At 55.5% G+C, this 26,195-nt stretch overlaps 7 protein-coding genes across 7 annotated transcripts; 4 read left to right on the top strand and 3 right to left on the bottom strand.

The window, feature by feature from the left end:
* Nucleotides 1-82: 82 nt before the first annotated feature.
* Nucleotides 83-2,381, top strand: GGS23DRAFT_142472 (P-loop containing nucleoside triphosphate hydrolase protein). The gene has a single exon (XM_051511270.1). It carries the CDS (start codon nt 279-281, stop codon nt 2,286-2,288), a length of 2,010 nt encoding a protein of 669 aa, XP_051370336.1. The 5' UTR covers nt 83-278; the 3' UTR covers nt 2,289-2,381.
* Nucleotides 2,382-3,001: 620 nt separating this feature from the next.
* Nucleotides 3,002-7,187, top strand: GGS23DRAFT_142474 (glycosyltransferase family 2 protein). Its single transcript, XM_051511271.1, has 3 exons — nt 3,002-3,346; nt 3,890-5,580; nt 5,741-7,187. The coding sequence occupies exons 1-3, from the start codon at nt 3,192-3,194 to the stop codon at nt 6,913-6,915; spliced, it is 3,021 nt and encodes a 1,006-aa protein (XP_051370335.1). The 5' UTR covers nt 3,002-3,191; the 3' UTR covers nt 6,916-7,187.
* Nucleotides 7,188-8,142: 955 nt separating this feature from the next.
* On the bottom strand, nt 8,143-11,235 carry GGS23DRAFT_598401 (uncharacterized protein; the record flags this gene model as incomplete). The annotated part of the gene is made up of 3 exons (XM_051518772.1): nt 8,143-10,104; nt 10,164-10,623; nt 10,796-11,235. The coding sequence occupies 3 exons, from the start codon at nt 11,233-11,235 to the stop codon at nt 8,143-8,145; spliced, it is 2,862 nt and encodes a 953-aa protein (XP_051370334.1).
* A 1,033-nt stretch (nt 11,236-12,268) lies between these two features.
* Nucleotides 12,269-15,534, top strand: GGS23DRAFT_575912 (uncharacterized protein). Its single transcript, XM_051516823.1, has 5 exons — nt 12,269-13,467; nt 13,527-13,694; nt 13,759-13,844; nt 13,903-13,986; nt 14,059-15,534. The coding sequence occupies exons 1-5, from the start codon at nt 12,967-12,969 to the stop codon at nt 14,942-14,944; spliced, it is 1,725 nt and encodes a 574-aa protein (XP_051370333.1). The 5' UTR covers nt 12,269-12,966; the 3' UTR covers nt 14,945-15,534.
* Nucleotides 15,535-15,676: 142 nt separating this feature from the next.
* GGS23DRAFT_598399 (uncharacterized protein) lies at nt 15,677-15,949 on the bottom strand (the record flags this gene model as incomplete). Its single annotated transcript, XM_051518771.1, has 2 exons — nt 15,677-15,777; nt 15,853-15,949. The coding sequence occupies 2 exons, from the start codon at nt 15,947-15,949 to the stop codon at nt 15,677-15,679; spliced, it is 198 nt and encodes a 65-aa protein (XP_051370332.1).
* A 1,683-nt stretch (nt 15,950-17,632) lies between these two features.
* Nucleotides 17,633-19,048, top strand: GGS23DRAFT_142228 (uncharacterized protein). The gene has a single exon (XM_051511269.1). The coding sequence runs from the start codon at nt 17,820-17,822 to the stop codon at nt 18,891-18,893; it is 1,074 nt and encodes a 357-aa protein (XP_051370331.1). The 5' UTR covers nt 17,633-17,819; the 3' UTR covers nt 18,894-19,048.
* Nucleotides 19,049-19,633: 585 nt separating this feature from the next.
* GGS23DRAFT_598397 (sulphite reductase hemo protein, beta subunit) lies at nt 19,634-24,683 on the bottom strand (the record flags this gene model as incomplete). Its single annotated transcript, XM_051518770.1, has 4 exons — nt 19,634-19,663; nt 19,726-24,093; nt 24,159-24,307; nt 24,587-24,683. The coding sequence occupies 4 exons, from the start codon at nt 24,681-24,683 to the stop codon at nt 19,634-19,636; spliced, it is 4,644 nt and encodes a 1,547-aa protein (XP_051370330.1).
* Nucleotides 24,684-26,195: the final 1,512 nt, after the last annotated feature.

Genomic DNA, 26,195 nt, shown 5'->3' with positions numbered 1-26,195 from the left:
GGTCCCTGCGCGCCTCCGATATTGTTGGGGTCGCACGCAGGATTCTTGGTTACATAATGGCCGGTTACGTAACTCAGGGTCTGCAAATATTTCGATGGATACCCTTTTTTTTTTATAGTAACTAACCAAATCTGCCCTACATGTGTGTGGATCGCGATGTGCCCTCTCCCTGTATAGGTATACACTCATTCTACACAGCACATACGGCATTCCCGTCCATGCTTCGGGCCTACCGCTCTCCCGGCATGTAAGATCGCTACCGGAGTCGATCTGATGCGATGTTGCCCTCCATTCCCGAACTACCGCGCAAGCTGCGGGCCCGCCGGGACGGTAAATGGCCCTCTATCATAAAGATAACCAGTTCTACTTTTTATCGTCATTACCCTCAGGAAAACACTTCCTATGCCAACCCTCCTTTCTTCGCTGGCCTCAAGTTCAACTTACCGTCCGACAAGGCGACCACCTGGTGCGTCATTGGGCCGTCGCTGAGCGGGAAGACCACCTTCTTACAGGCTCTGAGGGGAGATCACTTTTGCGATCCTCCTACCGCCCGAAGCTACCCGTATTTGTCTTCACCCAAGACGAACCCCAAGTCGAGGGTACCGCAACTGGCTATCGAGTACGTCGGGTTCGGCAACGATGGCCTCTCGACGAACCTGACAACCTCGGCCTACATGTCGGCTCGGTACGAGTCGAAGCGCGAGAAGACGGACTTCACTCTCAGGGACTTTCTCGCGGGACGTACCCATTTGAACGGGCCGCCCGGCCTCAATCCGAATTCTAGCAAAATTTTGCAAAGAGCTGCCGAGTTGAGTATATTCAGGTTTTTAAACTTACCCGTCACCGTTCTAAGTAATGGCCAGGCCCGACGGGCTCGAATCGCGAAGGCTTTGATCAAGGAGCCTCGGGTCTTACTGCTCGACGAGCCGTTCATGGGCCTCGATCCGAATGCTGTTCTCACGCTGAACGAAACCATCGGAAAACTGGCTCGGAAATCTTTGACGACGCAAATCGTGCTGAGCGCGCGGCCGCAAGATCCCATCCCCAACTGGGTCACACATTTAGTCTACCTGAAGAACGATGGTGATATAGCCAGTATAGGCCCGAAAGAGGAGGCTTTAGCAGTGCTGAAGGGGTATGCGAACAGCATGTTGAGGGGAGCATCACCCGACTTGATCAAGGTGTCTTTAGACGACCTGGCTCACATGGGCCGGGCCATAACTACTAGAGGACTTCAAGCAGGATCGTTTTTGAACAAGCCGGTTCAGAGGCCTTCCACTGCGTGTTCTCCGATCGTGGATCAAGAGGAGGGAGAGGTACTCGTGAAACTGGATGGATGCCAAGTGAAATATGAAGACCAGGTTGGGATTTGGGAGTGGTCGGAAAACGCCCGCGGAGCGAAGAAGGCAGGTCTCGTGTGGACCCTCCGACGAGGCCAGAGATGGGGTATCTTTGGGCCGAACGGCTCGGGGAAGACGACGCTCATTTCTCTTATTACCTCCGAGCACCCTCAGGCCTATTCGTTGCCTATCGAGGTCTTCGGTAGAAGCAGGCTACCAGAGCCTGGATCCGACGCGCTACCGTTAACAATTTGGGACATTCAAGCACGCATTGGGCAGGCTAGCCCCGAGATCCATCGACATATGCCGCGAGATCTCACCGTGAGACAAGTTATCGCGAGCGCGTGGGCAAACACCTTCCGCACCAAACCCGTCCTTACCGAGAAGGCAAAGGATGACATCAATGCTTGCCTACGGTGGTTCGAGTCCGATTTGAATCCGTCCTACGTACCGACATGGGCGTCACAGTCAGACGTGAAAGACACAAAGTGGGCGGACCGCCTCACGTTCGGAGAGCTATCCTTCTCAGCGCAGCGGGTGGCACTGTTCCTGCGAGCCATCATTAAGAAGCCAGATATCGTCGTGTTGGACGAGGCGTTGAGTGGGATGGATAGCGGCGTCCGGGACCGCTGCCTGCTCTTCCTCGAACACGGCGAGACGCAAATGTACGTGAGAAATAAAACTGGCCAGCCGACCATTGTCGAGAACAATCCGTCGACAGCGGGCAGGCCGCAGTTGAAGGGCCTAGAGAGAACCCAGGCTCTAATATGCATCAGCCACATTAAGGAGGAGGTACCGGACTGTGTTCGGCGGTGGATATATCTACCTAAGCCGGCTCGCAAAAAGAGGTGCGCCCGAATGGGAGAGCTAACCGGGCCCATCGCACAGGACAGCATAACCTGGGAAAATATATGGGGTGCGACTGTGAAGGAACTTAAACGACCCTGATTCCGTAGCCGAGTGGATAGTTGGACCACCCTCTACGTACATACATATACTCTATGTACGTGTGTATTTACTATAATCCCATCCCATGTCCAATCCTTTGTCTACCCACGATGGGGTACCGAGAGAAGGGGGCCGTGATAACCAATTGAATACCTGGTCGGCGACAGAGCTCTAGCGATTGACCACTTACAAGATGACAAGTTTTGTCCTCAGTGGATCGCGATGTAAGGGACCAAGCCTCTGAACAAGCGGCATGCAGCACGTTACGGACCGTATATGTACCTGGGTGGGAGGCGGAAAGTTGCTGGCTGACGAAAATAGATCTCTCTTGCCGCCACACACCTTTTCCGTATAGTTAATATCCGAAATCATCGACGGCCGGGGAAAAAAAAAAACAAAGACGTGGAGTGGCTTATATGACAAGCATAAACAAGGTAGCATGCGTTCGTCAGCCAGGGGCGCAGCGGCAGTGTAAGTGGGGGACAAGGAGTGGGGTTGCCGGGCAACGCGAGGGCCACGCATCTCCAAATACAACAAAGCTCTTGATAAGGTAGCCCAGTGCTCCCCACCAAAGGCCAATAACTGCCTCTCCTCACACGCTGTGACGCTACCGGAAGCCGATTCGCGACCATCGGAGTCACTCCCCGCTCGCTCGTCACTGACCAACTCCGTCTTCTCCCAGCAGAGATATATCGCATCGATTAGACGAGATCAATACCCCCCCCTCTTGCGAGACGGCAGGTTGTCTGTCCCATAGGGTAAGGTCTGTCGGCTCAGCAAGAAGCTCCCGGACAGCGGGAGCGAGACAGTTGGCGCTACATCGCATTCCGGTCCTCGACAACAACATCTGTGAAGCGTCTCACGCGCAACATTCCTCGGCATTCTGGCCGATATTACATCGCCATGGACGGCACTCCCTCTCGCCCGCCTGGCTACTCCCGGGCCAACTACAACGACGACGACGACGACGACCGCATGAGCCCCAGCAGCCCGGGCACAAATCCGGCGGCAGTCAGATTATTAACATCTATGGAGGAGTCGCTACCAGACAGCCGACCGTACGTACTCCCGCCGATGCCAGACCTGGCATCGGCACCCCCAGATAGCATACCCGCCCCCTTGAGCGTCACCAAGGCCCGGAACGGATACAAGAAGGCCACAGTATCTACGCCGGAGAGCGAGGATGAGCTCGAGGAACAAGGGGAAGCGCACGCGCCAACGCCCGCGCCAGCGCCATCTGCTCCAGGTGGGGAGTAGTCATCTCCACCAGCAGCAGGCGACAGGTCGCCCACGCGCCAGCCGGTCCCGCGGCATCGCAATACTGTAAAGTTGCAGAAGAAGAAAAAGTCCCCTCGCCCTCTCCAAGCGGAAATCGCAGAAAGCCTGCCGACCATACCCGAGGGCTCGTCGCCGAGAAGGGATGGTCTTCTCGATAGCAAGGCATCGCAGAATGACGGCAGCGCATCCCAGCAGGAAACACACCCGGACAGCACCAGCACCAGCACCAGTAGTAGCACCCGCACCAACAACCAGAGCAGCGAGAAGAACAATAATGATAGCACCTCGGGGAGCAATGACTTACCAGAGAACCCCGGTGATAGGTTTAGGCCCACGCCCCGCCGAACGTACCAGCCGTCGATCAGATCCACCCGCTCGCGAACATCCTCGATCCTCGATCCACCCCATATCACACCGCTAGACTCGGCATACGACGCGTACCGACAGCGGGGCGCCGAGTCCCCCCGCCCCTGGACCCCATCGTCGAGGATGTCTGGAACGTCCGACTACACGCGCCCTCCCCCCTCCAGCATGCACTACGAACCCGCAGACATCGACGGGGTCCCCAGACCGGGCACGCCGTCATCGAGATACGGCGGCAGCCCCCGCAGGCCGCTGCCCCCCGCCCCGATGTTCGCCCCATCCGTGCGCGACTCGACTTACACGGGAGACGACGCGACGGTGAGCATACCCCTCGACGGCGCACACGACGACGTATTCGGAGCCGAGTCGGACATCAGCGGCGCGCAACCGTACGACGAGGATTCCTACGGGTACCAGTCGCAGGTCACCCTCAGCGAGGAGAGCCAGTCGCAGGCGCCTTTCGAGGACAAGGTCGAGCACTACGGCGCGGCGCCGGAGGGGAAGCAGGAGCGGCGCGGGGTGCGGGCGCCGGTGACGTCGAAGAAGGAGGTGCAGCTCATCAACGGCGAGCTGATCCTCGAGTGCAAGATCCCGACGATCCTGTACAGCTTCCTGCCGCGGCGCGACGAGATCGAGTTCACGCACATGCGGTACACGGCGGTGACGTGCGACCCGGACGACTTCGTCGAGAAGGGGTACAAGCTGCGGCAGAACATCGGCCGGACGGCGCGCGAGACGGAGCTGTTCATCTGCGTGACGATGTACAACGAGGACGAGATCGACTTCACGCGCACGATGCACGCCATCATGAAGAACGTGAGCCACTTCTGCGGCCGCAGCAAGTCGCGGACGTGGGGCGAGAACGGGTGGCAGAAGATCGTGGTGTGCATCGTGTCGGACGGGCGCGAAAAGGTGCACCAGCGCACGCTCGACGCGCTCGCGGCCATGGGCGTGTACCAGCACGGCATCGCGAAGAACTTCGTCAACCAGAAGGCGGTGCAGGCGCACGTGTACGAGTACACGACGCAGGTGTCGCTCGACTCGGACCTCAAGTTCAAGGGCGCGGAGAAGGGCATCGTGCCGTGCCAGATGATCTTCTGCCTCAAGGAGCGCAACCAGCGCAAGCTCAACTCGCACCGCTGGTTCTTCAACGCGTTCGGCAAGGCGCTGAACCCGAACGTGTGCATCCTGCTGGACGTCGGGACCAAGCCGGGCACGAACTCGCTGTACCACCTGTGGAAGGCGTTCGACACGGACTCGAGCGTGGCGGGCGCGTGCGGCGAGATCAAGGCGATGAAGGGCCGGCTCGGCAGCAACCTGCTGAACCCGCTGGTGGCGTCGCAGAACTTCGAGTACAAGATGTCCAACATCCTCGACAAGCCGCTCGAGTCCGTGTTCGGGTACATCACGGTGCTGCCGGGCGCGCTCAGCGCGTACCGCTACCACGCGCTGCAGAACGACGAGACCGGCCACGGCCCGCTCAGCCAGTACTTCAAGGGCGAGACCCTGCACGGCCAGCACGCCGACGTCTTCACCGCCAACATGTACCTCGCCGAGGACCGCATCCTCTGCTGGGAGCTCGTCGCGAAGCGGAACGAGCGGTGGGTGCTCAAGTACGTCAAGGGGTGCACCGGAGAGACGGACGTGCCGGGTAAGTTGTTTTTTTTTATTTCTACTACCCTCCCCCCTCTTTTTTTTTATTTTCGTTTTATTTATTTTTTTTTATTTAGTCTTCATTTACCCTCTTCTTCTTCTCTCGCGTAGGGATCCGTAGAGAGGTCTTGAGCTAACGTATATATCGCCCACGACAGACACCGTCCCCGAATTCATCTCGCAGCGGCGGCGCTGGCTCAACGGGGCCTTCTTCGCGGCCGTGTACTCGCTCGTGCACTTCCGGCAGATCTGGGTGACGGACCACACGGTGGCGCGCAAGGTGCTGCTGCACATCGAGTTCGTGTACCAGTTCCTGCAGCTGCTGTTCACGTACTTCTCGCTGGCCAACTTCTACCTGGCCTTCTACTTCATCGGCGGCGGGCTGACCGACCCCGAGATCGACCCGTTCGGCCACAACGTGGCGCTCTACATCTTCACCGTGCTGCGGTACACGTGCGTGCTGCTCATCAGCATGCAGTTCATCATCTCGCTCGGCAACCGGCCGCAGGGCGCCAAGAAGCTCTACCTCGCCAGCATGGTCGTCTACGGCGTCATCATGGTGTACAACACGTTCGCGTGCATCTTCATCGTGATCCACACGGTGCGCGACACGGACCGGCTCATGCTCGGCAACAACGTGTTCACGAACCTGATCGTGTCGACGGCGTCGACGGTCGGGCTGTACTTCCTGATGAGCTTCCTGTACTTCGACCCGTGGCACATGTTCACGAGCTCGGCGCAGTACTTCGCGCTGCTGCCGAGCTACATCTGCACGCTGCAGGTGTACGCGTTCTGCAACACGCACGACGTGACGTGGGGCACCAAGGGCGACAACGTGATGCGGACGGACCTGGGCGGGGCGGTGGGCCAGGGGTCGACGGTGGAGCTGGAGATGCCGTCGGAGCAGCTGGACATCGACAGCGGGTACGACGAGGCGCTGCGCAACCTGCGGGACCGGGTGGAGGTGCCGGCGGCGGCGCCGAGCGAGTCGCAGATGCAGGAGGACTACTACAAGAGCGTGCGCACGTACATGGTGGTCATCTGGATGGTGGCCAACGCGATCCTGGCCATGGCCGTCAGCGAGGCCTACGGCTACCGCGACGTCGGCAACAACTTCTACCTCAGCTTCATCCTGTGGGCCGTCGCCGCGCTCGCCATCTTCCGCGCCCTCGGCAGCACCACCTTCGCCGTCATCAGCGCCGTCAACACCGTCGTCGAGGGCCGCGTCCGCATGAGCCTCAAGGTCCCCGAGTGGATGGGCGGCCTCGGCTCCCGCATCAGCGACAAGATCAGCGACACCATGACGAGCATCGGGAGCAGCGTCAGGGTGTGAGGGGAGCTGGCGCGTTTTTTTTTTTCCCCTCTTCTCCTTCTCACCTCCTCTCTGCTTGTATTTTTGCGTTGTCTCCCACCCTCCGGTGCCTGTCCCGGCGGTCCTGCTTGCTCGTTTTGCTGCTGCTCGGGATGTTGCGGGGGACATGGGCACCCTGTTGATGGAGGCGTTATTGACGAAAATTCTTTTTTTTATTTTATTCCCGTTTCAGAAATTAGAGGGACTTCTCTCCCGGCCGCACTTGGGCGCGTGTTCGGGGCTTGACGAATGGAACGACTGTACGGACGGGCGGTTGGGTGGACGAACGTGATCTTTTTTTTTTTTCCCCTCTCGGGGGGGGAATGGTGGGGAGGCTAGATGCTGATTGATATCTACCTGCTTCGCTCGCGTCCGCGCTCGGCTGACGAGGCGCGGTGTTGCTGTTCTAGTTCGCGAGGCTCGGTGGACGGATGAATGGATGGATGGATACCAATAATAGGGGGTGGGCGCGGCACGGTTTCGGCCGGGACGAAGGAAGGGAAAGGGGAGCAGGGTAGGCGGGAGGTTATGTATATGCTGGCTGGACACGACAACGAACGAACAGGAATAGGGGGGGCGGGGGGCATGAACACGAAGTTCTCCGTTGCACACGTCTTGTAATTACAGTTCCTTTTCTTTCCCGCGGCTGGGACTCTTCGGTTTTGATAGACCTCAGACGTGAACGGGCTGCGTGTAGAGTTAGGCTCTCTAGCCGCCAACTAGGAGATGATACCCGTGATTCCGTTACTTTTGTGCTGTCTTCTAATAGTATGTTTCTCTCTATCGTATGTGCCACGCGTACTACCTCATCTATACACTCCATACACAGACACATTCCGTCTTGTACTCGTTAGGGTATTTCATCCTTGACTCCTAATTCCTGGCTTCCCGCCACGACTGGTATACCAAGTAGTCCCATCCCCGCTCCCCTATATGTGTGTGTCGGTAGGTGAATCCATATCTGTGAGTACCATAGTTCGGTAAACACATGGCAAGCGGTGCCATAGAGGTGCCCGTCATGTCTCTGCCACCCCGACAAAGCCCATGCTAACCGCCGGTGTCTTTTCCCTTGCGGGGCCAAGGTGCTGTCTTCTCTCGGGCTTGTTGTATCGTGTGCCAAGCCTCAAGGTTGGTCCGGATTCTCTCCTTGAGCCAAATACCTCATCGAAAGTTATCCCCTAAACCACGTGTAGTGGTCTCTTCGCACCATCATTCCAAGCCCAAGGAGGGAGGCGGCAGTCCCAAGAACCGAAAGTGACGCATGATCCGTACTTTCCGCACGTTCGCAGGCGGCTTCATTCCCTCCTCGACGCAGTAGTTAAGCATACGCATATCCGCGCCATAGTAGACCATATCTCTAAAGATCTCTAGTAGGTCCTCCTTGACCGTGCAGTCGCTCAGGTCGTCGGGTAGCGACTTAAGTAGATATGTCCAAGGAGTCGCACGATAGTACCCTGTATTCGAGAGGCGTATCCCAGCTAAGGATATGAAATCAGAAATCATTTTAGAGTATCTCTGAGGGAGAATGTCGTCCCCCATACCCAAATTGAATAACCTTGTGTTTGGGTTCGCGCCCAACGCTAGAAGCTTTCTTATGAGACCCTTATTCCTAACGATAACGCTCATTGTATGTCTTCTCATTTCGCCTCCGTTGCGTGTAAATTTGCGGTCGCGCGCGATCTCACCGACCTGTAAGGTGCGTACAAGCAGGGTATTCAGTTGCCCCTGGGCCGCTTTGTTAGGAAGTGAAGTCGTTACGAAGTTAACCAGCCCGAAGGAGGCGGCAAGGCCTAAGAGGTCGTCCGAAGTCTCGATATCATGAGAGTTGTATGGTATGCGCGAATGGTCCTGGCGTCGTGACCTGATATACTGTGAGGTTGCGTCCATCTCGTGGAGTATATTGCGAACCGTCTGCATTGTGGTCGGCCTATTGTCCTGCTCTTCGAGTTGTCTTGCATACTGACACAGATCAAGCCTTATAGGAAAAGCTTCAAAACTGGAAGATTCAGAGTGTCTATTATAGCTTTGAGACACATATTTGAGACTTGCCAATTTATCTTCACAGAGGAAGATGATTTCATTGAAGTCCGCCGGCGCCTCGCTTCGCAAGCGGCTGATGTACTTGGATTGGAGGAAAGATGAGACGGTTTGGTGTAGAAAATCAACCTGATAATTGTTGGGGTTGAGCCGACCGGGGCGTTTCGTTATTTTCATCAGGTCCCCGCAACGATTCTGGAGACGGGGTTCCCATTTCTGGTAGAGATTCTCGAGTTCATCCTCCGATCTTTCTTCGGGTGGTGCATGTAAAATAAACCCTGGTGCCTTATCTAATAATTCTAAAGCCAGGATAGACATAGGAGTTCGGGCTTGGATCGCAGACAGCATTATACGAGCTGCCTCGCTTCGGTGAAAGCGGTCCCTCTTGGATAGGATCTGCTCAAAATAGCAATCCAACTCTATCGGAATCGAGTCGAGACGCGCTTGGAGGTATTTGTACGGTTCGTTGTCTCTTATATCTCGCAGGAGATCCCGAACGACGAGATAAACCCATAGCCAGACACCCTGGGATCTATCCACCACTTCTTGGACTAGCTCATGGCAACGACTATCTTGGCGTGCTGCCGACGAGAATGCCTTGTTACTCGTGAAGGAACCGGATACGTAACTCTCCATGTCGTCTCGTGTAAACTCTTGCATCTTGAAGGCATACGGCGAAGTGCCCCATTCCGCGAGGAATGCGGGCCAAGGACGGCTGGCGGCGCAGACTTTTATCGCCGGTGATTCGGCTAGATCGTTGACAACCTGGATAATATGTTCCACAGCACCGTCGTACTCATCAAGTCCGTCGATGAAGAAGCAGAATTTCGTGTTTACCTCTGTTGTTAATCCTCGAAGCCGTTTGAAAATCTGTTTCAGTTCGCTGTCGCCCCAGGGTTCGTTGAACTCGCGATCGCGACATAGCGTACGTGCCAGCTCGGGAGATGCGCGGAAGATATCGTGAAGCAAGTGTTGGAGTAGGCCGCGTTGCGATTTCTGCATCTCTGTCCCGCTGTTCCAGAAGTAGTAACTAGCCGTCACCAGTTCGGCGTCGCCAGCCCATTTCGAAAGGGCTCTTCTTGTTTGGTCATCCGCCGACACGAACTTCATCAAGGTTGATTTGCCAGTACCGGCCTAGGATACGCCGGCCAAGTCAGCGTGTAATCGCGGCAGTACGGAAGGGACTTACTAACCAATCCGTTGATCCAGTAGACGCCTGTCCCTCTCTCGAGCCATTCCTGGAGATTCGTTTTGGATGAGTCAAAAACCCATTCGTTAGTGCTGTCATACGCTGGCTCGATGTTTTCTTGGCGATTTTTCATAGACGGAAAGGCAAGGCTCTTTAAGATGGCATTCCATCTGTGGTGCCGTTCCACGAGGCGCAAAATGGATTCATTAATCTGGTTGAAGCTCTCGAGGGATATAGTGTATTCCAAAGTTGGTGCCGTGGAACATACTTCTGGTTCCTCTCTCCTTGTCGTGCTCGACTGGATCGTTGCTTGCAGTTCAGCAAAACTGCGGCTCATTTGCGCATCTAAGTTTTGGATAGCTTGTTGCCATTGCGACTCTAGATCAACGAGACGGCTCATGTTAGCCTGGGTAATGGCTTGCTCTACTCCTTCCAACTTTCCCAGAAGCAAGGACCTTTCTTGGCTGGTACGAAAGTCCGTTAGTTAAACGTCGGCTGAGGGAGATATGAGGGCCTGTCACGAAGGGAATTCATCACTACCTAGGTATATAAACCTGCATAGCCGTGGGTGTCTACGTCTTCACGTGACGGGATCGAAGGTGGGGAACGTATTCGACTGAGGGCATTATCACCTACCTTGCGGTTGTGTCCTGCCACCACCTCATCAATCTCCCTTCAAGGTCGATAAGCTGGCCTACGAGCTCAACCATCTCCTGTTTCTTCCACCAAGTCCGTGCTGCGATACGAATGGCATCGGAGGTCCGGCCCCATCCTCGCGATTTAGTCTCGAGCTTCCTAATTTCTTTTAGCAGCTTTTTAGCGATCCGACCACATTCTTGAGCAATATCTTCTAGTAATCGGGTGTTATCGTTCAGGCTAACGTAGATTCTCAGCTTTTCAGATATGTCTCGAACGGCGTCCTGGATGCTCTCGATAAGGAGTCCCAGCCTACCAACATGGTCGCTGGTGCCAGTAGCAGAGTGGTATGTTTCGTGCGCTACCGTGAGAATCTCACGCCCAAAGGATAGAAACTGGAATACGTTTCCGACGAGTCCGACGATGGCGGTCGCCTCCATCTGGTGGTGCCCTACAGTTTGTGTGAATGATGGGTATAATAATATCAAGTAGACATGGGAATCTTGAAGGTACGCCTTCTTGCGCTTACGCCTCCTGGAGAGAACTGGCAGGGTACGCGAGCACTCTGAAAAGGGGAAAAGAACGGGCGAGGCTATATGTCACCACTGCTGCAGTTATATACTACCAATATGACACCCCGGACAAAATAAGTGACGGGTGATAGGGGGGTCTGCTTGGTTGATTGGGCCACGTTTGTCGCTCTAGGCTGACAGTCTCTTTGGGAGCCTCGCTCTAGGCTGACACTCTCCTTGGGAGCCTGCAGACGAGAGCCGACCTTTCACATTGGATACGTGGCTATTGGATCGCTTCGCTTTTCACCGTCTCATCTGACATACCTGCATCTGCTGCGAAGCCACACCTGCATATTAGAAACCAAGTAGCGATGGACGCGTAATTACCCTGCTTGTGGTGGAGATCCCTCGCTATAACACAAGCCCCCCATCGTATCCTGGTTGCGCGGAAGACACTGACCGTGCTATGCCAATCACCAAGCTGAAATATACTGGCGCCGGCGGACACACGTCTCTTGGAGGCCTGGGGCCAGCGGCGACAGCAAAAGAAAACTAGCACATATTCGGTTCTTATGGCGAAGCCTACTCGAAGAAGTGCGACGTAGTCGGGCTTTCGGGACACCAATGGGGGTTACCTGGGGTTGAGGGGGCGACGAGAGAGTGCTCCATGCCCCAGGAGTTTGGAACTTGCCCTATCGCATCGTGTCCTTGAGAGTACTAGTAAGACCCGACCCAAGTGGCGCCCTGTCGTGGTTACTTTTGACAGCAGACGAGGGCGCTCACAAGTGCACTTGTGAGAATATTACAACACGCTAGAGGCATTCGCGCCACACACGGAGACAACCCATGTACATCGTGCAGTAGGTAGCAATAGTTGCCTCGGCCTACGGGGCTCACGATGAGTGGCGTAGGTACCTACGTATTCGGCCAGACGAGACTCGGGAAAACATGTCACTGGCCCCCTGGGCGTGCTGGGGCTCTTTGCAGACCGCAGATCCTCCCTTCGATCTATGCACGAACGGGTTGGACCACAGATCCGGGTCTAGCGGCTGCGAAGGGGCTCACATACGTTGTGTATGTACGCAGTCAGGGTCCGGCGTGACATGACGATGATCATCCAGGTTGCCCTATTTCTCTCTCTCTCTACCCCTCTGTCTCGTCTATCCCTCTCTAGTCGACCTCCCTCCCTCGCTCCCAACTAATAGCGGGTAAGATATATCCGTGTGGAGGCGAGAGAGAGCGTGCCACACTCTGCTTTTCTCGCGTAGAGGCTGGCGTGTTGGAGCTAACGGGAAAGCATGCCCTCCCTCTCTTTACTCTTCTCGCCATCGATGCAACGCGACATTGCCAATAGTCGGGATGATCGACGGCCCTCTGCACCAACTTGGGTATTGACTATACCTCTAGGGGTCTTTAGAGTCGACGATTAGCGGCTCTTAGGATACGGGCGGAAATCAGGTCTCAAACGTCCCTTTTCTCGCCATTTCTTGAACGGGCGTCGTGATCCAGCCCCATGCCAGCGTGTTCGCCCCCCCTCTTCCTCCTTCTACTGGCCTTTAAATAAAGTCTCATAGCCATGGGCGTCGCGGGAGTAGGCCTCTTTGCTGGAGTTTGCCTCTTCTCTCCTCAAGCTGCCGAGAAGGATCGCCATCGAACACCATGGCGACGATGAGCTTGTACGATATGCCGCAGAGCCCGCCCAACTTCGATAGGGTGGGCGTCTTCTATATGTCCTTCTGTGCAACATGGACGGCCCTCGTCCTCGCAGGCATGGTGTTTCTGGTCGCCAACCGCCGCAATCCGATTCTCAAGATCCGCGGCCTGCCCCTGTCTCTCAGTGCCATCTTCATGCTTCACCTGTACTGGATCCTCGCCCAGATCACCTACCCCATCGGCATGACCCTCCCCATAGTACTCGCCTACGATATCCAGTACTTCTTCATGGGCATCTGGTTTCCCTTGGGCGTTGCCCTCTTCCACGCCTCCAACAGCCGCTTCCTCTACGTCGCCCAACTTCAGAAGCAGTACATCTCGTCCCCAACTTTGCGCAGGAAGAGGTCAGGCTGTAATGGCGGTGACACATCCTGGCTCTGTCGCTTTAGAAATCTCGATTACCCCACTAAGATTTTGGTATATATCGGCCTCGGCATGATACTCCAGGTAGGCGAACACACGGGAGCTCGTACGATGGGATTGACCGAGTCTGATTACGTGGTTAGGTCCTTCTCACCATCGGGATGTGGTTCGCGTGTCGCAAGTATCACCCGACGTTCGGGATCCCTGGCACAGAGCTCAAAGGCAGTACGATAGCCGAGCAGCTACTGGACATGAGTCAGGGATGGGAATGGTGGCCGTCTGCGCTGTGGCAGGTAATCTGGACGTGGATAGTACGCGCGCTTGAGCCTACACGTCAAGTCACAACCGGAAACTAGCGTTAACATGATATTACAGATCGCACCCATCATGATCTGGAAAGCCTGGGGGATCCGCGATACGCTGGGATGGCGCTTCCAGACCATCGGCTGCTGTCTATCCAAGTTCGTCACCCTCCCCGTACCAATGCGTACTAATACGCGAGACTGACAACTCGCACAGTCTCCATGCCACACCTATGTGGCTGCTCTCCATGTATTTACCTGCCTTTGGGCCGATGAACAAGTACTTCACGCCAAACCAATGGTAAGCGCACTGCGAATATTTCCGTGTAGGTATAGTCCTAAGAGGAACAGGCGTGCTAATAAGCTGCAACAGGATCCACCTATCGGTAATGATGTTCGAGGTCTTCACCATACTCGTGCCCTGCTTCCTGGTCGTGCGGCAGCAGAGCCTGCGCAAGAAGGCGGCGAACTCAAACGCTAAGTGGGGGACGACATCGCTGACGACGCTCCGGGACACCCACTCGTCCGGGTGTAAGTCGGCCTCGCTGGCTGAAAAGGGCCTCACCATAGACGTCCTGCTAAAAAAGGAGCTCGGCGACCACCTCTTCACCATGGGCGCCCTCGACTACGTCCTCACCGAGAACCCGGGACCGCTGCAGGAGTTCTCCGCCCTGCGCGATTTCTCGGGCGAGAACATCGCCTTTCTCACCAGCGTCTCCGGCTGGAAGACGCTGTCGCCGTGGCCCGCGGGCACCGACCAGGGCGCCAGCGCGGAAGCGGCAGCGGACCGCCTACGCGACGCCTTCACTCAGGCGCTCGTCATCTACACCAATTTCATCAGCCCGCGCGACGCCGAGTTCCCCATCAACCTGTCGTCGCGGGACCTCAAGCAGCTCGAGGCCGTGTTCGAGCGGCCGGCGCGGATACTGTGCGGCGAGGCGCGCGTCGACCCGGCGACGCCGTTCGACGGCGCGGAGACGCGGTCCGCCAGCGACGGGGACTGGATGGAGCTGGCCGAGGTGGCCGGGCGCATCCAGTACGCCGGCGAGATCCCCGACGGGTTCGATGCCGGCGTATTCGACGCCGCGCACGCCCACGTCAAGTACCTCGTGCTGACCAACACGTGGCCCAAGTTCGTCGCAGAGATGCAGCAGCAGCAGAGCCGCTTCTCGGAAGACAGCGAACGCAGCGGTGGCACTGGGAACTCGGGGTCAACGCTCGCAAGCCGCGTCTCCCAGTTCATACACTCTTTTATGTAACTAACTTCCCCCTTTCCCCTTTCTCCCTCCATCCGGGGTAGCTTGCGGCGATGGTGTTGTCCTTTATCGCGTATATACCCAGACTATTTCATCCCCACGGATCTTGGGAGGATTTCTTTTGTGTCCAAGTCGGGGTTGTAGTGAGTTGCCCCTGCGTAAAGGGCAGTACGCGTAGTAGCCCCTATTCGACTTATCATGTGGCTTGGGTGCTGTACCACAAGTCTTGTCTAATTACCTTACCTACCACGTTTATTGTCTCCTTCTCGGTTCTATTAGCACCACTCCTAACTCCTATCTCATGGCTTATTGGAATGCGGACTTGGCGTTGGCAAAAGGAACACAATGAGGGTGAAATCGGTGTGATGAGCACGCGCAGTCTTCGGTCTTGCCAGGTTAAGAAGAGGCAGGCCAAATGGCCAAGAATTGATAAAACTGCTTGTAAAACATTTATAAGCAACTCGCAATACTACATCAGCGACGTCTAGTGTCGAGGGCACTCCACACAAGCCGTAGAACTCAACGCAAGTCAGGTGTCGTCACCTCGGCCAAGATAGGCACTGAATCGGAGTCGAAGCCGACAACGATGTCCCCTGATGATCCCGAAAATTCCTGTCGTGCTACACGTGTCGACGACGCCACCGCCCAGTTGATCCACCCCCCCTCTCTCTGGGGGACCCAGCCATCCCAAGAAACATACGAGGTAATAACCCGGATTTATGTCGGCATCGGCGTCTAGGACGAAATTGGTTTGTTGAGCGCGTCCGGAGGCAAGTCCTTGCGCCAATACTGGTACACAGAGAGGGTTATGTTGGATGCGAGCGCTTTTCGAGGAACTGGTCCGACGCTAATATGGTAACTATTAGCTGTCGTATCCTCCATAGAAGTCTTAAGCCGCCTCTACGACTTACTGTTCGTTGAGCAGGCCAGGTTCGCCAGCGTGGCCTCCACTATGCCCTTAAAAGCGATGCTAGAGCTCGCGAAGTGTAAGTTAACTCTTAGTCCCATTACGTCTGATCTCCAGAATATCGCGAGCTATAAGTAGAGGTAGTAGTCGTAATAGTAGTAGTAGTAGTTGTAGTTGTAGTAGTTACTACTTCTGGTTTACCACGAGCCTCTTTACACTGCGATCGAACCGCACCGCTGTATTGACCGTATAACATCTCCGCTCCTCCTCCTCCCGCCCGTCATCGCACGACGTCCAGTTTCCCGACAGCCTCTCCGGCAGCTAGTTTCTGACACAGGGGAGCGTCCGCCGCAACTTAAACACGCCTTTGCGACCCCCACACTCCCATAGCCTCACCGACGGAGTCAGACTCCGGCATGATCATATAGTGGCTCAGGGGAGGTCCCTAGGACATTCCCCGTCGAGCATCCACACACTGGGGCCGTTGTACACCCTCTCGCCGCATCCAACTGCGATTCGGGTCGAGGACGCCAACGGCGTTAAAAGTCGCCCGACTGCCGATTCTAGTACTCGCTGTAGGTATGTAGGTGTATTGATGTAGGTATGTGTGTCGTCAATAGTAGACTCACACCCAGAAACGGTGCTGTTATTTTATTTATGCCTGGGAGCCTGTCATACTGTCACTGATAGAAAGTTAGAAATACGACAGCACGAATGAGGTCCGTCGTGATCCTTTTATGAGAGAAAACCTCGGCAAGAGAACCAAGCCCTGGTGCCCCCTTCTCCCTGCGGAAGCCATGATAGAAGTTTTCCATCCTTAAGGCACGACCGGTGAAGAGGAGCGGCGTGGGCACGCTGTAGGAGGCACGTATGATGGCTACCTAACTGCCAACAACTGGCCTAGTGCCGATTAGACGAGATCATAGCTGTAAATAGCTATAATTAGTTGATCGGCCAGTTGTAAAGGCAGCTTGGGAAAGGAAAAGAAACGACTAGAGGGTGATGGCAATTGAAGGCATATTGAGAGGAGTAAATTGCTGTAGGCTGTGACATCTATAGGTTAAAGATTGAATGATGAAAATCTGGGTGCGAGACCTATATGAAAGGCTGTCATGTACCAATTGAACCAGCCCTTATTATACCTATGCCTACATACCGAAAAGCGTAATGTAAGCGTCTACGTTTTCCGCGACAAAAGCACTTATCGAAAAGGCTACGTGGCTTAGTTCTACCGTACCACTACAGTAGTCGTAATTGAAGGTAGGTATAATCAAAGGTAGGTGTAAATCGAAGGTAGATATAAATCAAAGGGAGGTAGTCGTAAAGAGAGTACGTATCTTCTGATAAAGAGAGTATGTATTTATCGATAAAAAGAATACATATCTATCGATAAGGATGGTACGTACCTACAATGACTTAATTGAATATATCGTACATACCAACTACACCTCTTTCTACCTCGGGGTTTACCTATCAAAAGAATCGTTTTTTTCCCAGATGTAGCTATGCAACTCCGTACTCCGCCGGAGTTCCCTCGCGCAAAGGGTCTCTCTCTCTCTCTCTCTATTCCCGTCTTGGGACGCGGTGGCGCCTTATGATTGGGACAAGAAGGCGGCAATGCTGGACAAGGGTTAGATCTGATAAGGCACAGCACACCTGTGGATCCCCGCCACCCTATTGACTTGCCCTGTCAACTGCCCTATCGACTGCTAGGAGATAAGCCAATATTCACTGTAAAAACGGCTAATATTCACCTGAGTCCAGTTGATATACCTAGGTAGGCAAACAAGCCGTCAACTAGCAGCTACCTAGCTCCTTGTAGTTAATTACTTAATATCGCAAATCACGGGAAGCGAGCCAGCCAAAACGCACAAATACCTACCTGCTATTTGCTGCAGGCAGACCGCCATCTCAGACCGCCATCTTGATCAATTAGGTACCCTTTTCGGTAACGAAAACGAAGCCATCGCGATGTTCACGTCCCCAGTCCCCGAGGCTCCCGCCCGAGAGCAGCCCCAGAGAGGCACCGAGAAAGGCACCAACGACGGGCCCAGCCAGTCCGAGCTTCGTCAATCTGCCGCCGCCATTGCCGGCTCCGCCACGAGCCAAAACCGTTTCCCCAACGGGACGACCAACGCCAGCATCTACCATCCTCCCAATCCTCGTCGAACGACAGAAACACAACGAGAAGGCATCGTTGCAGCTAAGTGGCCGGGAGTGATACTGCCTAGCGACGCCGCCAACTTCCCAAAGTGCAGCAGCAAGAACAGAGTCACGATACCGCCACACCTACGTCTCGTACGGGCCGACCACAAGACTCTGGGGAAGCTAGACGAGATTCAGTGCCGGCTGCGGAATGCCTTGATTCCTTACGAGCTTTGGGCAGCCCGTGTAGCCACAGAGCTAGCCGGAGACTTCCAGCCGGTTGCGAACTGCGTACGCAACCGGACGCCCTCTTGGGTAACCTTCGTGGGAGCTATCATCCACGTCCTGGAGAAGCACGAAGCCCCTGACAAGCCACTGACGACGTTCGCGGCGCTGTTGCCAATCCAGGGCGAGACTCTCCTGAACTTCGTACGTCGTCTGCGCGAGGCCTTTTACCGGCTACCGCCTCGCGACCTTGAAGCAGAGATAGTGCGAGAGCTGCTTCAGGAGGGGCTTAGGACCTACACTCCTAGCGTGTGGCTGTTCCTGAGGCGCGACAACCAGTGGAATGCCGCTCAGATCGTCGAAGAAGCCGTGTGCGTCGCTCAGACGATTGAACGACAAGCGATTGAAAGGATGATCTTCAGCACGCCGGCAGTTGTTACGCAGTCACAGGGCGCGGCCGCTCCTTTCTACCATCTAGAGACCTCGCAGGCAACGCCTTCGAAGCCGGGCACATCTCAGGTCAGGCAGCCTAGCGCCAGAGGTGCTGTTCCCGTGAAGCTGAGCGCCGCGAAGGAGGAGGACGAGGACGAGGACGAGGACGAGGGCTACGCCATCTACGATACGGACGACGACGAGCCGACGAGGTCGTCGAAGCAATCGTGGACCTATTATTGAACGACGGCGACGACAGCGACGACGATGACGACGATCGTTTACACGTACAGGATGCTAAGCCGCCGAAGCCACGCTGGGAGAGATCAATGGCCCAGCGAGTGCGACGACTGCGAACGAGGCTTGAGCAGTTCGCTTGATCAGGTCGTTTGAGCAGGATGGGCAGCAATTGCAGCGAGCCGGCCAAAACGCACATACCTACGTATCTCGGGTTGCTAATATGGTGATCCTAGTGTTTGGCCCGGGCGAGAGGAAAGGGTTAGGGAGAACAAGTCAGCAAGTAATGGCTAACACCTGCTAGAAATCCGGCAGCATGGTGTTGCTCGCAATACCTACAATCGCTGATCTGTTTCTTTTTTTCGTTGGCTCACCCCCACAAGAAGCCTTGACCGACAGCTGTCCACAGAGTCTCATCCCTAGTCTCGATCTCCCCTCCCCACACATGTCGCGATGTACAGTCATAGGTAGTAGACAACTTCCTTTTTTTTAATAAAAAAATCGGTGCCGTTTTCTGTATTCTAGCTACTCCTATCGGGGTACGGAGATGACTTGCCCGTCGCCGGCTACGCTTCTGAACAGCAGGAATGCCATTGTGCCCCCCGGTGGTAAGCACAACCACACACGAAATCCGTGTATAAGGATATATATCTGCCCTAAGTAAAAACGCCAGTTCTGTATGCAATGCGTAGACAATCCATAGAGAATCCATTTTCTTCTTTTCAACGTCGTAAAACATGTCTTCGTCATTCGTCTTCCAAATCTTCCTCGGCAACCTACACACCGTTAACAAATCACCCACCAAATAGAGATGGGGGCGGGGAAATGGTTAACTTACATTATCATGAAAATCTCGCCCCTCCTTCGTGGCCACGATGATTCCCGCTCGGATGCAGAAATCACCAAACTTTTCGTCCTCTTCGCGCTCGAGCGCGTACCGCTTGAGTAGAGGCTTCATGATGGCCAGGATCTCGTCCTCCTTGATGCTGGAGCGGTACAGTTTGTTCAAGCGCTGGCCGTGGTACCCGCCGCCCAGATACATGTTGTAGGCGCCGAAAGCCTTGCCGACGAAGGCAACCTCTGCCAGCCACGGTCGGGCGCACCCGTTGGGGCACCCCGTCATACGCATCACGATCGACTCCTTCCCCAAGCCGTTCTCCTCGAGACAACCCTCAAGCTTGGTGATGAGCTCGGGGAGGTACCGCTCGCTCTCCGCCATCGCCAGACCGCAGGTCGGGAAAGCGACGCAAGCCGACGAGCTGAGGCGCAAGCCGGAGAATTGGATGTTGTCAAGCTTGTACTTCTTCATGAGCTCGTCCAGCCGCGGAACGTCCTCGTCGGCAACATTGCTCATGATCAGGTGCTGGTTTCCCGTCAACCGGAACTCGCCCTTGTGGATTTTGGCGATTTCCCGCAGACCGGTCTTCATCTGAAAGTCGGCCGTGTTCTCGATACGGCCGTTTTCGATGAAGAAGGTGAAGTGATTCATGCCAGTCTCATCCTTTTGCCAGCCGAAGGTGTCGATGTTGCTCTTGAAGTGGAATGGACGCTCCGGCTCGAAGGACTTGCCCCATAGAGCCTCCACTTTAGAGCGGAAGACATCGACACCGAGATCGTCGATGGTATACTTTAGGCGAGCGTGCTTCCGATTCTTGCGATCGCCGTTATCCCGTTGAACAAGCATAATCTTCTCGCACGCAATATGAACTTCGTCCAACGTGACGAAACCCATCATGCGACCGGTCTGAGGATACGTCTTCTTGTTGTTATGCGTCGCACCCATGCCTCCTCCCGCGAGGAGGTTGAAGCCGACCAGTTGTCCATCGTCGCCCTTTATCGCGATTAGGCCGATATCGTGAGCATAAACATCCGTGTCGTTGTGAGGCGGGACAGCTATCGTGATCTTGAATTTTCGAGGGAGATAGGTCGGTCCGTATAGAGGCTCGAAATCCTGCACGGCGTTACCGGCGACCTGCGTCTTCTCGTTGTTGTCGTCCGTGAGCCAAATTTCGTGGTAGGCGGTGGTGGACGGGAGAAGGTGGTCGCTAATCCTCTTAGAGGAAGCCCATACCTGGTCGTGGAACCGAGATTGAGCGGGAAGCGAACTGCACATGACATTTCTGTTAACATCACCGCAGGCCGCTATGGTAGTCAGGAGAGCTCGGTTGATAGCTTGCATAGCTGGCTTGAGCTTCCCCTTGATCACACCGTGGAACTGGAAGGTCTGCCGGGTAGTGAGCTTCATGGTTTCGTTGCCGAGGCTTGTGCTAATATCGTCCATCTGAATCCATTGTTTTGGTGTGGCGACACCGCCCGGCAACCTGCAGCGAATCATGAACGAGTACGCTGGCTCCAGACCCTGCGCCTTGCGCTCGTCGCGAACATCTCGGTCATCTTGCATGTATGTTCCGTGGAACTTCGTAAGCTGCGAGTCGGCCGCAGAGATAGCGCCAGTGGAAGTATCGTTTAGACCTTCGACGATGGTGCCTCGGAGGTAGTTTGACGCCAGCTTGATATCCTCGTTCGTGAGTGGCGGTGGCTCCTCCGGGAGACCCTCAACATTGGCAACACCAAGTGCCTGCCAGATCTTAGGCTCCCAGGCCGAGTACCCAGTCTGATACCCATCGGGGTCCTGGTCGTCCCCTAGCCCTATTTCTGACAGCTGCTTTCCGCCGAAATTCGCCAGTAGTCGGTCGAGATCCTTGGCGGGTTTGTTGTAGTAAACCCTATCCTCTTTCCGTGGCCAGTAGTGCTTGTCGCCGAGGCCGAAAACCGAGTAGTTGACAGACGCGAGGTCAAGGTCGGTGTTGTCCTTGACAGCGTCCCAGAAAGGTTTTCCGTTTTGGGGAAATTCTCCCTGGCCGGCGGTTGAGGTGATGAAAACGATATTCTCCTCCTTCGGGAGGTCTTCGACGGGGTAGTCTTCCATGGCCATCACAATCGTCTTGAGGCCTCTAGCACGACCTCTATTTCCGAGCCGCTTCGCTACCGACTGGGCATTGCCGTTGTCAGAAGCAAATAAGATTGTGAGAGGAGCGCCGAAGAGACCCTCCAAGAGTTGATCGTACGCGTCTCGAGCCTTCCGTTTCTGCTGGGCGCGCACCTCCGTCCCAAAATCTTGTGATAGATTCGCAGCAAACACCGGTTCTCGCCGCATTAGCTGGGTTAGTTTGTTGTCTCTTGCCAGGAATTCCTTGAGTTCGTTTTTGACCCGCTCGGAGTCTAAGGAGAAGTTCGGTTCCCCCTTGTTCTCGTTCTCGGGGTTCCACCGATAGAGCGGCCAGTAGCCGAGGTCTACAGCCTTCTTCGTCTCTTGTAGAACGGCAAGGGGAGAGTCGTGCTCGCTGAAGTAAGGTAGATATGCGAGCACAATGGAAGGGCCGTTGAATTGGTCGGCCTCGAGCATAGCCTGCAGGACCTGAGTGTACGAACTGTACACGGCGGTAGAAGCAACATAAGCGTTGCCAAAGCTCATGGCATATAAGCCTATATCCTTCTTTCGTCGGGCCGCGTCTGCAGCTGCTCGGTCAGAATATGGCGTCGAGTCGATGATGAGCAAGTTCACATTCTCCCCAGAGGCCAAGACGTGGTGCACGCCGGAATTTCCGAGATCGTATGACCACGCGTCAGATCCTACGAGCCACAACGATTCTTTTCTGAACAGGCCCTTGTTAGATAGGAGTTCCCGCGCAATCGAAGATCCATCAGTCTCGAGCCGTGAGATAACATCATCCGCAATCTCGCCAGCCTTTTTCGCGTCCTCGGCGCTCGCTGCCCACTTTGCAAGCCAGTTGACAGGGGGTTCGGTGATGAAGGATCCAGTGGCAGCAGCTTGCTTGACCCGCCCGATGAACCTTTGGCGGCTTTCTTTTCGTGCGAGGAGGGAACCAAATCCGAATTCGGGGCTCGCCGCTACCGTGGACGAAATACCAGCATTGTTGGAATCGAGCGCGTTCGCTATATAGACTCGGTTGCCGAACAGCTGATCAAGAATCTTCGTATATGCCGTCTCCAGCTTTGGCTGCTCCAAGCCGTAATTTTTGTCAATTTGCGGTCTGCTCGTCTTCCCGACCTCGAGATTTTGAACAGGCTTCTCGGATGCTAGGTTCTGAAAAATGCCCCTCAAAGCTTGGTGGATGGTGTCGGGAGCGATGTAGCCCAACTGATGGCCGACCACGATCTCCACGCCCCCAAGGCCGGTCTTCACTGTGGTCAGGACATCGATCAATAGAGGGCCCCATCTCGTCGTCTTGCGCGAAATCTGCTCCAGAACGGCGATGCGCTTCACAGATTTGGGGATGACGTCGAGAAGTTTAGATCCGAGCCACGGCCGATATAATCTCGCCGTAATCATGCCAGCCTTGGCGTATATATCGGTTGGCTTGGCCTCATCCAGCGCCTCACCAAACAGGCCTGCGTCGGAACCAAATATGAAGATTGCCTTTTCTGCCGTCGCCGGGCCGGACCATTCGAAAGCATGGTAACTGCGGCCAGTCGAGGCCCGGAGTTCGGCCCAGATGGCAAGAGCATATTTGTAGATATCTTCGGAGCTCACGAGAGATGGCGAGGTTTCAATCGTTGTCGCCGACGAGACGCTAGGTGGAGCGCTCGAATTGCTCCGCTGACTGGACTTATCTGAGCCCTCCGAGGAGGCTGCCTTCGAGGCCGCACTGAGAATAGCAGAGTCTGCCAAGCCGTTCGCAGCATGACTTGGGCGCCTTTCCGGTTGCTCTGAAGCGACAACGACTCTGCCGTCATCGGCATATATACCCGACTCTGATACTGAGCTAGCCTGGAATCGGCGGACGTCGTCGATATTGACCAACTCGCGAAATAATTCAGCCTCCTCGGCGACGATGGGCTTGTCGCGTGAGGACGAGGTCGGGTCGAAGAAGTGGATGACGCCCTTTCCGGACTGAATAGCTAGAGCATGCGCCGTGATGGCTATATCGTGGGCTTCCTGGAGCGACTCGGATTGTATAAAAGTCCATCCCGAGTTCCTGATCGCGGTTATGGCAGAGTAGTCGGGGAATGGGGCGGGAGTCAGGGAGACGTGGATGACGACTGGGTAATTTGCTAGTTTGTATAGGTGCGCTATAGATGGGAGAAGGACGGCGGAAGTGGCAGTCACGGAGGTCAAGCGGCCGTGTCGAATTGGGGAGAATACGGAGAGAAGGGGGTCGGTGTTGTGTCTGATCGTTTGTATCTGGCGCCGATGGGTCAGTTCCTGTGACAAGCCAGACATGACAGCTGACTCTAGGAGCAGCATACCTCAGGTATCCGGTCCTCACCCTTCGAGACCAAGCTAGGTCGTTTTGCGGCAGCATATCTTTTGAGGTGGGACGAGAAGGCCGAGTCTCGGGCGTGCGAGGGTTGGACGGAAACAACGACATCGCTGGCGAGGTATGCGATGTGCGCCACTGGAAGGACAGGATAATGTCAGCTTCAGGCCTCCGCTACTAGCTACAGGAACTATATATAGTAGTATATGAATAGATTCACGGCGAAAGCCGGTGGTGCGTGGTGGGCAGTCTCATGATAGAGTCGAGATGCTGATGTTGGCGGGGCACATGGGACGGGGGACACAGGAAGTCTAGACAAAGAAGAGCACAGCATGATATGTCGAATAACAGATGGTTATATGCACAGCAGAACATGTATAGAGGTAGACGATAAGAGACGCTGTCGTAGCTACTCACCTGCCTCCTCGGGCGTGCGAATCCGGGTGTGCTGTGCCGTCGCCATATTCGACTCCGACTTGGAGGGAGAGTCTGCCTTTCCGAAGAGGAACGACATGGTGAGGGTGGTGTCGACGATGGCCCCGACTACACATATAGTAAATCAGCCGCCGAGAAATAAAATTCTGCCGGACATGAGCAAGAGGGCGGGGCCAGAGACGGGGGCCAGAGACTGTCGAAGTGGGAAGTGGGAATGGATGCTAGGACGAGAGGATGGCGAGCCGTTCGAGGCAGCACTAACAAGGTCTAAAGGGGTAGCGAGAAGCTGTCGTCGCGATCTAAACCCCTCCCCCTCCGCTCTGCTGCTTCATCCCACCAGCGGCCAGCCAGTCCCCGACAGACCCCGAGTAGGGAGGTTTTTCGACGCCCCGCAAAATGGGAATTGGTCCGTCATCGACTACGATCACGCCATCGCTTTAGTCAGTGAGACCTTCACAAGCCCTGCGAAGCCGTTCTCCACCTCCACGGTCGGCTCGCCAATGGCGTCCGACCTTTTGTCAGACAACGCCACTGTTGGCCAACCACAGTGCCGGGCAGCCCCTTGCATCATCTGGATCCGGGAATCGGGGCGCGACGCCACACTTGGCCGTCCAATCACAGATGCGTGTGCAGCCGACCGAATTGGGCGGCCGAGAGCCGCTGAGCTGCCATCCTCAACCGGTACGATGACGAAGATGACTCTGGAGCTGTCAACATGCCGCATCTTGCAGAGCTCGTCCAACAATTGCGACATGCCGTGGTGCCCCAGCTCTCACGAGGCGCCGGGGCTATTACCTAGGTATCTTGAGACATGATGTTCAGGCACCTTGTCCGACGCTATTCGAGATGCGTCGTCGGCCGTGTCTAAGTACCCAGCTAACCGGCCAATGCCGCTTAACCTAATAGGTAGGTACATTTCAAACACCGATAGCCGGACCACGTGAGTGGCATCTGTTCGAGACGGTGTCAGTGAGCGAGTTACAGCATCAAAGCCGCCGGCCAACTTAATCTCTTAGACAAGAGAGCTACGCTTAAGCCACCTACTTAAACCCCGCCTTGGGCTAAGCCTCACTATCAGACCCCACGATGAGTCAGCGACATCAGGTTCCGGAGACCGGGGCGAGAGCCTCCCGGGAAGGAACTCTCCGCAGCAAACGCATGGAAGGAAGGAAGGCCCGCTCACCCATACAACGCACGTCATAGAGCTAGCAGGACCGTCACCGTAGGTAGGCCAGGTACTTACATCAACAGTATTGTACCGCGCGTGAGGCATGTACCTCTTGCAATGTGCCACTACCACACCACCTGTGCATCCACCCCGCCACCACCACCACCCAGTCAGTTGGAGGGGCACGAAGCTCGACAGCTTCAATTTCCCTCACACACCACCACCACACCACCACCGCAGGCACCGGGTAGTTAATCGCTACGCTGTGACATCCCAGATACAAGAGCCCCTCCGCGGCCGACATCGATCTACACCACGCAACCCCCCCCCCCCATCACATCCTCCAGCGGTAAGCGGCGGCAGCAACCCGGTAGATCGCGAGCCCTCGACCAATAGCTACGTGCCAACCCGCCTCGACGCCGT

This window comes from Durotheca rogersii (assembly GCF_024521655.1).
Source record: "Durotheca rogersii strain YMJ 92031201 chromosome Unknown GGS23scaffold_17, whole genome shotgun sequence".
Classification (NCBI taxonomy): domain Eukaryota; kingdom Fungi; phylum Ascomycota; class Sordariomycetes; order Xylariales; family Xylariaceae; genus Durotheca; species Durotheca rogersii.
The sequence above is the reverse complement of the archived record's forward strand: the minus strand, read 5'-3'. Positions and strand labels throughout refer to the sequence as shown.